The sequence below is a fragment of the Meriones unguiculatus genome, chromosome 11 (genome assembly GCF_030254825.1).
Source record: "Meriones unguiculatus strain TT.TT164.6M chromosome 11, Bangor_MerUng_6.1, whole genome shotgun sequence".
NCBI lineage: Eukaryota > Metazoa > Chordata > Mammalia > Rodentia > Muridae > Meriones > Meriones unguiculatus.
The window spans coordinates 81,152,510-81,164,209 of NC_083359.1; the positions used below are offsets into that span (position 1 = coordinate 81,152,510).

The following is an 11,700-nucleotide window of genomic DNA, read 5'->3' on the forward strand; positions in this document are numbered from 1 at the left end:
AGTCTGGGCTGGGTGACAGAGGAGCAGCCGGAACATGCTCTAGCAAACCCCAGAGGTTTTACCCACCCCGCTGGAAACCACCTGAGTCTCTGGATCATGAATGAACTGTCCACAATTCCACTATTCAAAATGCTTCCACCTAGTTGGGATTTGGGCATTCACCATAGTCCCCAAATATGAGAACCTCCTGAAGGCAAAACCACAAAACTGGCAATAAGAAATGACCCATGACTTGCTTTTTTATAAAGACCGAGGCGTTATGTAAAGGGGAAGCTGGAAAGAGACCCAGCTCACTCCATCATACTGGGAACTCTGTCATAAGCTGCTTGTTAACTGAGAACAGTTAAGTTCATAAGTGGATCTCTCAGTCCAGTAGGATGCTCTGCTGAGGGGGAAGGGCAACCTGACATGTTCCTCTTTCTCACACTTAGGGGATCAACTGGTACCACTGGAAAGGCCATGAATTCTCCATCCCCTTTGTAGAAATGAAGATGAGGCCCTACAATCACCGTCTCACAGCCGGGAGGAAACGGCGAGCCTTGAAATTCTGAGTACTAGGCAGCCAGCCACCAGCCAAACGATCTTTTTCTGTCATTTGTTTGTATTTTATAATATGAGACAAGGGGGGAGGGGCAACCATAATGTGCTTCACAGCATATTCAGAGTATCTGAAGGAAGCAGGGATCAGTTAGGTACCATCTGCTCATAGTTTCTGCTGCCTTGGAGCCCGACCCTCGGGCTACATGCTCCCTGCTAACCACTCCTTTATCACCCCCACCTTTCTCACAGAGGAGGAAAACTGGGGAGTTTAATGTACAATTCAGAAACAGGGCCACGAAGTACAGATTGTTATGGTGATGGACACACACACACACACACACACACACACACACGCACACACGCATCTTTATCCTCCTTCTGAAAAACAATCTTCCAACTTCTAACTAATAGTGAACTGGTCACAGCTGACCATGGTTAGGTGACCACACCAGCCCAGAGAAGCTTCAACAAGAAAGCTTGGCCAATCAGCTCTTACGAGGGAAGACACCCACCACAACCTCACGCAGCAGCCCGGGTTAATTGAAATGAGTCTCACATTCTGACACTTTCAGGAGGCATGGCCTCCCTTCCAGCCACACCCATCCTTAGTTCTATCCCCTAGATCATATAGACCTACCAACCTGGTGACCAAAGCTGCCTGCTTCTGACCTGGGTCATACAATAGATGTGCCCAGCCCCTGCCCCACCCCCACTACCACCCTGTCCCATGTGTCATAAGCCACTGTCGGGGGAATAACTTTCTTTGGTGGTGAGACTAGAAGAAGGGTTTTGTTTCTAGCATATTTGCATCAGGCATCGAGAAAGGATAGGAGCGGAAGTCAGAGCACCTAGCAGGATATCTGTAGTTCCCATTGGAAACTGACCTTGGTTAGTGCTGCCTTTTGCATTTATGATCTGACTTAGTGTGGATTCCTTCTCCTAATGTCATAGGTGAAGGTCTCTAGTTCTTTCCCTGGCCAGGCTATACTCAGTGCAAGTGGCTTAATAAGAATCAGGGGAATAAGTTGGATAACCCCACCCCCACTCCAACTGATAACCCTGGGGAGAGATAGAATGTTTGCTCTGGTTGTTCGTTTGCTTGTTTTGATCCTGTGGTAAACAGAAGTGACCCCCTCAATGAGGTGAGATCATGAGAAACAATTTCCACCTCCCTTTTTTATTCGGCTTTGAGGAGAAAAATGGAAAGTACCAGAGGAAATTGCATTTAGAACTCCAAAGGTGAGAGGAGCAAACTCTCCACCCCTACATGATTTGATTTTTAAGCCCTGGAGAGCTGGAGGCTGCAGACGCCATGACCTTTAGCCTCTCCTCAAATCAAAAACCAGCCCATCTTCCCTGAAGCATCTGCCCAAGTTGTGCCAAGTCTCTCAGCCACTTTCTCCCTGTCCTCACTCTTCCCTGAGGCCCCAGTGTGTCTGCTGTAGGACCCATGGCTACCATCTGGGGCATCTTGTACCTTTGCCAACTAGTTACTGGATGAGCTGGTGTCCTGTAATAGAAACAGCCACTGTCTAACCAAACTTTGAACCAGAAGCACCAATCCTCTTGGGCTGATGACCACAGGCCTAGCACTGTGACTGACAGTGGAGTTAGCTTGCTATTTTCTGTAGCCTTCTCCATCTTTGTGATTCAAACTCATTGACACACTCAAGGCTGAAAAGTACAGGTGGAGTTTTCATTTCTTTTTTTTTTTTTAATTTTTCAATTAGGGCTTATTTTATTCTTAACACAAATGAAGTGAAAACAAACATTCCCCTCTTACAAAGGAAAAAATAAACATATTTTCAAAAGGTTGATAGGCATTTTCGTGACATATTTTGTATGATAGGAAAATATTTTTTCTTTTTTTAATTTATTACAATTTATTCACTTTGTATCTCACCTGTAGCCCCCTCCTTCGGCCCCTCCCAATCCTGCCCTCCCTCCCTCCACTCCTCCATGCCCCTCCCCCAGTTCACTGATAGGGGAGGTTCTCTTCCCCTTCCCTCTGACCCTAGCCTATCAGGTCTCATCAGGACTGGCTGCATTGTCTTCCTTTGTGGCCTGGTAAGGCTGCCCACCCCACCCCCTCTCAGGGGGAGGTGATCAAAGAGCAGGCCACTGAGTTCATGTCAGAGACAGCCCCTGTTTCCCTTACTAGGAACACACTTGGAGACTGAGATGCCATGGGCTACATCTGTGCAGGGGTTCTAGGTTATCTCCATGCATGGTCCTTGGTTGGAGTATCAGTCTCAAAAAAGATCCCTGGGCCCAGAATTTTTGGTTCTGTTGCTCTCCTTCTGGAGCTTCTGTCCTCTCCAGGTCTTTCTATCTCCTCCCTCTTTCATAAGATTCCCTGCACTCTGCGCAAAGTTTGGCTATGAGTCTCAGCATCATGTACAACCACTTTGGAAACCAATCTGGCACTTCCTCAGAAAATTAGGAATAGTGCTACCTCAAGATCCAGATATACCACTCCTGGGCATATATCCAAAAGATGCTCAACTATACTACAAGGACATTTGCTCAACCATGTTCCTAGCAGCTTTATTCATAATAGCCAGAACCTGGAAACAACCCAGATTTCCCTCAACTGAGGAATGGATACAGAAATTGTGGTACATTTACACAATGAAATACTACTCAGCAATTAAAAACAAGGAAATTGTGAAATTTGCAGGCAAGTGGTAGGAACTAGAAAAGATCATCCTGAGTGAGGTATCTCGGAAGCAGAAAGACACACATAGTATATACTCACTTACAAGTGGATATTAGACATATATGATAAATATACTAAAATCTGCATACTTAAAGAAGCTAAACAAGAAAGAGGACCCTGGGTAAGATGATCAATCCTCATTCAGAAAGGCAAGTGGGATGGATATTGGAAGAGGGAGAAAACAGGAAACAGGACAGGAGCCTATCACAGAGGGCCTCTGAAAGACTCTACCCAGAAGGATATCAAAAGAGAAGATGCTGAGAGTTTTCATTTCTTAATCCCACATGGACTTCAAACATCTAAGAGAAGGAAGAAGAAAGAGAAGCCTATACGTTAAATGAGATTTAACTATACATAGGCCAATCATGCAGGATTGAAGGTGAGCATGCTCAGTGGGTGATGTGAAGGCTGTGATATAGGACCACCTCTGCCAGCATGCCAGCTACAAGCCCTTAATGGGTTTGTCAACATCTCTTGACTTCGGATCCTTACCCACTGAAGAGGAGTTTAGACCATAAGGATTTCTAATGGCCTTTCAGTCTTAACAGCCAATAATGTGAGTCTATGATAGGAAAAGCAGAATCAAAGTTGGCTTTGTAGAGCCATAGCAATTAAAGAAAAATCAGAATTCTTGTGAAGGAGATGGGGGAAGGAGGGAAAGAGGGGAGGAAGGAGACCAATTCAGAATTCTTCCCCTACACGTACACGCACACACACATGCTCTTGCAGGGAAAAAAAAATGCCAAAAGAAGCTGAAGCCATTATGTCCGTGAAAGCAGAGCCAAAGACGTGGGTGTGCCTAGACAGCCCACCTCATCAAGGGAGCTGAAATGGAACAAAATTGCATGTCATCTGTTCGAGGAAAAAAAAAATCAAGGAACATCAATGGAGATCCAAACCTGCCTTTCAATGGGACTATTTTATCCTGTGGAACATTTTTATAAATAGTATCAGCAGCATCACGGAGTTTCATTTAAAGAAATCTTAAAGTAAGGAAGAAACTTCAAAGATTAGCTTATCCAACCTTCTGTAAAAGTGTCTATAGATCCCTTTCGTTAAGTGGAGCGAATCTCCCCAAACTCTTATGTTTTGAAGAGACTGTGCATTCCACTCTCTTCCCAAGATCCATGGCAAGCTCGGCTCAGTTTCTCAACGTCACTGATGCAACTTCTTCTCTGGGCTTCTTAACTGATTCCTTTTCTGCTCCTCCCCGAGGAGGCAAGCAGCAATACTCAGCACCCATCCGAATCCCCCAAGTTTCCCATAAGAGACTCAGACTGGCAGTGAGCCCTGTCCTGAAGACACGTCAGAAAGTACACTTACAAGAAAACTCAAGCAACAATGACAATAACCACAGAACAGCAACCGCCACTCACTAGAGACTGCCATAGATGCGCTGCCTAGAATGGAGAGCCAGGACCCTCTTCCTCTTTGCCTACCCTGTCATAGAAAGATTGTGTCCATATTGAATTCAACATTTCCCAGGACTACATCTGGAAGATGAAAGGGATCAGTTGTGAAGACTGTTTGTTAGGGATGACAACGTTGCAGAAAGTATTGGCCTTTAGACTTATGGGTAAAGGGGGACTCTTATAGGTAAGAGCTCACAGCTGCCAGATGTACACTGAATTATGTGTGAGAAGTGCAGCAGGAGGCAGCATAGTTCTGGTTCCAGAAAACTCAAATCAAACCAAGACCCAGAACCCATTTATACAGGAAACAGATTTGTAAAAGGACAGCAACACAGCAGTAGAAAAATGTGGAGCAAATTTCCATAGATATTTAAATGTTCCCTTCTCCCAGCTACCAATACCCTCTCTCTAAAGAGGTGAGACTCCACTCCTAATATTCCACTGCCTTCCACTGAGGAGCCAAGCAGCCCCTAGTAGATAGAAAACTACTAGGCAAATTTTCATTTCAGAGTGTCAAGGCTGCCTTGCCAGTGAGCTCAATGCCTAAACAAACTATCCTAAACACATTTTTACCTCTAAAATCTAGTATCAGGACAGAGCTACAGATTTCAAGACAAGAGGTCATTACAGAATCTTTTCAAAGAGATTTTTCAAAGCATCCATTGAGAAAGGTTTGATGAGTTCCTTTTGTCCTTTTTTCTAAAGAGAGAAAAAAAATGGGACCTATGAGAACAGTGGATGCACCAAGCCAACGGGTTGAAAAGGGGCAGTCAGTGACCACATTTGAAAATGCTCCTGAGGCATGGACTTTTCTTTTGCCTTCACCCAGGATCTCCAGAAGGATGGAGGCACTTCCTGGAAAGACATGCTTTTCTAACTAACCCTTGCTTTCTAATCACCAAACTCCTATTCAATCTAGTCCCTTGGCTGCTTTTCTTTCTCTCTTAAGAGGGAGATGGGAGATCATTTTCCATCTCTACTTACATCCTACTGACTACTCTGAAATATCCATAAGGAGACTCTGAAAGACTCAAATAATTCAATTTCAGTCCTAAAGGAGGCGAGATAATGCTTTGCTCACCTCAAACTTGCCCAGGCTACACAAAGATGCTTGGAATTTCCAGAGACTGAGGTGGATCATTAAGGTCTGGCGTTCAGCTGCTCATCCATTCTCCCTGGGTGGTCTGCTTCCATTCAGATAACAAAACAGCAAAGGTTCCCTCCTCTGGGAAAAGGGGGGACAGAACTGGCTTCTAGGCTGTGGCTGGTAGCTTCTCTTTCTTGTACTGCTGGGTCCTCAGAACAATTTTTTTAAGTTCTTTGACTAACTACTTCCCTAAGCCTTTGCTTCTTCCATAGCCCAGCTCTCCCATATGTATTTCTCCTGATAATATTGTAGCATTTTGGCACTGCCAGGGAAAACGAGAACTCACAGAACAAATGAAAACTACTCAAATTAAATAAGGAAACCAACTCTGGTAGGAAGAGATGTCACCAGGATCAGGGGAGGCTCCTGTTTTCAGAGGCTGTGTGTGTTCGGTGCAAACTAGGGTCCCTTTGAAAGAGTGGCTTTGGTTCATCCTAACTAAATCCACGCCGGATTTAGTTAAGCCATTTATGTCTTCTTCAGGCTCTGAGAAAATAGCTTGGAAGAAGAAAAAAATGCAAGTTAAATAAAAGAAGCTGATGTAGTCTTATAACATGAAAGCAAACTTTAGAGATGGCCCCACAGTGGAAACAGAAACTGCGTGAGTGGCCCACAGTAAAAGCACCAGCATCAGTAAAGGCACCAGCATCCATCGACTTCTCAAATTGGTAGCCTCAGTGCACAGAAGCAAGAAGCAAGAAGCAGAAGGGCTGTTTTTGCTGCTCAACCAGTCTTGCCTCAACCTCACTTTTCTTTTCCCAGCTAGCACAGCCTAATTGCTCATCTCAGGCATCTCTGATTTATTTTTCCAAGGTCATTCCTTGCCTGAAACATGACTTCATTGCACTTTGTTGACCAAATGTCCTTGGCAAACCTTGCAGTCTTTGGACAGTGTTACTTTGTTTCCAAATAAGAAACCCTCCCTCCTCCCATAGTTTAAGAAGCCTATTGCAGAGTGTCTGTTTAACACCCCTGGCGCTGGTTGGGAAGATCTCTATTGACTTAATAGAACATCTTCTATCTGAGCTGTGATGCTGGGCTAAAGCTCAATTTCTAATTTAGGAATATTTAATCCTCACAAAGCCCCCGAATGGACACTCTCCAGAGTACAGTCATTGGTTAGTTGCTACCATGGGCTCTGGAGAGAAAATACAAGAATCTCTGGTATTCTACACTATACTCGGGAAGCCTGAGCCTCACCAGGGCCCGGGGTTAGTGTTGCGGGGTGAAGGGGGAAACAGACACATGGGTAAGAACTCTTTTCTTCTTGTCAGTGGTTTTACAACCCGCAGAGAAAGCTGTAGCCTTTAAACAATTTGTTGTTAAACACTATTATGCTCAAACCTGTCTCCTAGGCAAATATTTAAAAGTACTCCTTCTGAGCCAAAGGAAATTCTGGAGATCATCTGACATGACTCTCTCATGTCATACTCAAGAAAAGCAAGGCCAAAATAGGCGGGCAGCTTGCCCTAGTTCACCTAGCCAATTAGAGATAGAAATGAGGGCAGGCCTGGTACAATTGCTTTTTGTGTCTTTATTTTTTTTTTTAATTTTGTCTCTCTTTTCATAGAGACTGAAAAGAATTAGTACTTAATGTACACCTATTGATCAGATTCTGCAAAGGGCTTTGCACTTCATATCAATTACTTTATTGAAGCCTCACCACAATCCAGAGTAAGTTTTAACCATTTTACAGAAGAGGGAAATGGACGCATGGGCATGTTAGTAGCCCGTCTGAAATCACAGTTTCTGAGGAATACCGTCATCTCTATCTAATATAAGCGTCCTTGGTTTTTCCAGTTTGCAAAGCCACTGTCACATTGACTAGGCAGCCACCATCTTGAATCTCACTAATATTCTCATGACAGCATTTCAAACTCCATCATTCTCTTCTTTTCCTTTTAACAAATGGCAATTCTTGTTTGTGTGTTTGTTTGTTTTTCTGCTACAAAACTCCAGGAGACCCCAACTGTTGGAAATGAAAGCCTAGAAGCAATTCTCACTCTCTCTCTCTTCTGTCTAGAGTTTTGAAGACAGAGCCAGAGCATAAATGTAGTTTCCCACCCAGTCCCAGAGCTACACAGCAGCCTCTGTCTTTTCTAACTTAGACCCCTTCTCAAACTAGAGCAAGAGACAGAACCAGGATCAAGGAAGGAGAAACCACAGGATAAATACAGTGTAAATTCTAGGGTAAGAATTCACAAAGGGAGGGTTATGAGTGTGTTTAAATAACTAGAAACAGCAGCAAATGCAAACATCCTATGAATTTCTGGGCTAAAATCAGCAGGGTGTGGGGGAAATTTCACACAACCCCCTTCCAGACTTACCAAGTTTCCTGAAAGAACACATCAGAGGACGTAAGACAGGGGAGAAGTTCTGTGTGTTTGTTCCCTCATTTCTTCCTCCAGCTCTTTACCTGTCTCTCACTCCTGTGAATCAGAAGCCTGCTACAATCCTGACTAACTTTGCTACTTTGGAAAATTTAGAAAGATATCAGAAAAATCAGGCAAAACTCCAATAATGAATCACTTTCGCCTCCTTGAAAGTTTATGTTAAAAGGACTAGGTCTCCTCAAGAGGAAATTCAGGTCCCCTTAGAGTGGGGGCTCCTGGGCAGCACATCCAATATACATTAAATACAGCAAGCAGTGCAGCGCCTGCAGAAATGTCCTCCAGCAGAGTATTCCTATTCTGGCTCCTTTACACACTGTTTCCCTCCAGGGCCTAGGGCCATTGCAGGGACTCACAAAAAGGGTAAGAATATGTAAGGGTCAATTTCCTCCTGCCTCTCCTAACACATACATGCTCTTCCCTCCTATATCTATACACACACACACACACACACACACACACACACACACTTATTCTAACCCCAAGTACCCTCAAGCCCTATAGGAATTCCCAGGTGCCCAAAACAAGTCACTGTGACTCTGAGGGGTTTTACTACCTGGGGCTCCAAGCAGATGAAACTCATCCTGGCGATCTCTCAGTTGTCATCCTGAGAAAGCATAAGCACCAAATCCTCCAATCCCTCCGAATTTGAATTTGTGGTTTTAACCTTTTAATAGCCTTTTCAGGTAAAAGTAACAAAGACCAATTTACTGACTTTGTAGCTACACTGTTCTTGAAAAGGCTCTTGCTTAAAAGAAAGGCCAAAAGAAAGAAAGCAAAGAGAATGTGCATATGGTATAAGCTTGTCAGGTGATGTACACTCATGAACAAAGATAAAAAGCTGGAGAGGGAGGAAGAGGGAGAGCCAGCTTGCCCCATCCTTTCATGGCACTGTAGCTCAAAGACTGGAATCTGCTTGTTAACCATTGTTAACTAGTATTTTTAGTCCCGGTTGCTTTTAGCCTCTGTATAGTTCCTTTTTTAAACACATTTTCTATACGTTAATAAAAGATCCTGAAGGAAAGGTATGTGTCTTCTCCATCCTTTGAGGGAATTATGGGGGTGTGCCTCTTTAGTCGTGCTTTCTCTGGGTCCTCTCTCTTCAGCAGTTACCAGCTCACATCCACCCTCATGTTTCCTCTGCCTCACCCTTTCAAGTGAGCTGTCCTTGCTCCTGCTGTCCCTGCTCCCTTTTCTGTGTCTCAGGTCCACTCTGTTCCTATTCCGCCACAACAGCCTTGCCATCTCACACCATCCCCCCATCCTTCCACTCTATTGTACCTCCTTCCTTCCTTCTTTGCATCCCTTTCCCTTTCTCACCTGCTCTCTCCACCTCCTCGGAATTCTTCATCTCACTCTTTGTTATTGAATGGCAGGCTCTGGTCTTATTTGTGGTTTGGTGTCCAGGATCAGCCACCATACTGTAGCTTAGTCTGCCTTCCTGCCACTCTCCTGCTTCTTAGTTGGCTCCATCCACCTAGGGATGTGCCCAGTGGCAACCACATCTACAAATCTCTAGCACCACCTATGGGTACTGACTGAGACTATTTGACAGACCCAGCTTTCTAACCCCGCCTGCCTGCCTTCTGGTAGTCAGAGCCTTGCCCTGGCCAGGCCTTAGCACCCCAGCTTGGAACTAGTTCAGCCAACTTAGCACCAGCCATTCTAAAGGTGGGTCTGGTGGCTGACTCTGCCTCAATTTGATTTCCCATGAAAGTCTTCTCCCCTTATTGTTCTGTCAATGTACAGTATAAGATCAACTCTAACCTCTTGGTGCTAGGCAGGACCCCAGCTTAGAGAATAGCCCCAAGAAGAGGATGACAAGAGAGAAGCTCATCCTGTTTGGTTCAACAATGTTACCAAGTCTCAAGGTCATTGACCAGTGGATTGCACTAAATGCAGTAAATCAAAAGAGCCTTGCCCCCTCTAAGAGGGAAGGAATTTTTTTAAAAATACACATTATTACAATTTATTCAATTTGTATCCTGGCTGTGCCCCCCTCCCTCATCTCCTCCCAATCCTACCCTCCTTTCTCTTCTCCCCCTATGCTCCTCCCTGATTCCACTGGTAGGGGAGGTCCTCCTCCCCTTTGACCCTAGCCTATCAGGTCTCATCTGGACTGATTGCATTGTCTTCCTCTGTGGACTGTCAAGGCTGCACTCCCCCCACCCCAGGGGGAGGTAATCAGAGAGCCTACCACTGAGTTCATGCCAGAGAAAGCCCCTGCTCCCCTTACTAGGGACCCCACTTGATGACTGAGTCTATGGGCTACATCTGAGCTGGGGTTTTAGGTCCTCTCCACACATTGTCCTTGGTTGGGGTATTATTTTCATCAGGGCCCTCAGGGCTCAGTTTTTATGGCTCTGTTAGACTCCTTTTGGATCTCCTGTCCCCTCCAGGTTTTTCTATTTCCCCCTGCTTCCATAGGATTCCCTGCACTCTGCTATATCCTCAACTATACAGCAAGGACATTTGCTTAACCATGTTGATAACAGCTCTATTTGTAATAGCCAGAAGCTGGAAAAAAACCTAGATGTCCCTCAATTGAGGAATGGATACACAGGTTGTGGTACATTTAAACAATGGAACACTACTCAGCTATCAAAAACAAGGAAACCATGAACTTTGTAGCCAAATGGTGGGAACTAGAAAAGATCATCTTGAGTGAGACACACATGGTATAAACTCACTCATAAGTGGATATTAGCCATATAATATAGGATAAACACACTAAAATCTATACTCCTAAAGAATCTAAACAACAAGGAAAACCCTAGGGAAGATGCTCCATCCTCATTCAGAAGGGCAAACATGATAGACATCAGAAATAGGAGAAGACAGGGAACAGGACAGGAGCCTACCACAGAAGGCCTCTGAAACACTCTGCTGATGGAGGTATCAAAGCAGAGGCTGAGACGCATAGCCAAACTTTGGGAAGGAGATTTTTAGAAGCCTGGCTAGGGGAGAGCAAAGCAGCCAGATTCCCATGATAATGCAACTCATCAAAGGAGGAAAATACCAAGGGGCAGGCATGAGGCAGTGTATAGATACTAAGCCAGAAGAAGCTCAGTGTGAATGTTTGCTGACTCCCTGGAACCATGTGATAGAGCGGGAGGCCACAGCATGGGCCAAGCATTGTGAAACCCCCAAACCAAGGAAGAGCAAACTTTCATGTCCCTTGTTAAAATGGAGAAAGAGTGAGTACTTGAAAAAAGGGATTAAGTTACATTCCAGAAAATAAGCCATGAAAAGGATTTACTGTGTCCACTTTTTTCCCCTGGAGACAACAGGCTTCTTCACACCTCTGAGCCATCCTCTGAGCCTGCTGAAAGAGCCTCATGTGAACAGAAGATTTGAGGTAGCAGCACTTTCTTAGCCCTTTCTCTGTGTCTGACTTCCTCATTTCCTCACCACCACTCCCCCTCCCCCCACTCAAATTCTGTTATGTCATTCAAAGAAGGCCTTTTAAAACAGTCACAGTTTCTGGCCCTG

At 44.7% G+C, this 11,700-nt stretch overlaps 1 protein-coding gene across 4 annotated transcripts in view; it reads left to right on the forward strand.

Moving 5' to 3' along the window:
- Tnr (tenascin R) overlaps window positions 1–9,236 on the forward strand; it is a 400,956-nt gene extending 391,720 nt beyond the window's left edge. For all 4 annotated transcript variants that reach the window (XM_060364535.1, XM_060364537.1, XM_060364536.1 and 1 more), the window contains one exon: window positions 432–9,236. In XM_060364535.1, the coding sequence (XP_060220518.1) occupies window positions 432–551 (120 nt within the window). In that variant the 3' untranslated portion in view covers window positions 552–9,236. The remainder of the gene's footprint in view (window positions 1–431) is intronic.
- The last annotated feature ends 2,464 nt before the right edge of the window (window positions 9,237–11,700 follow it).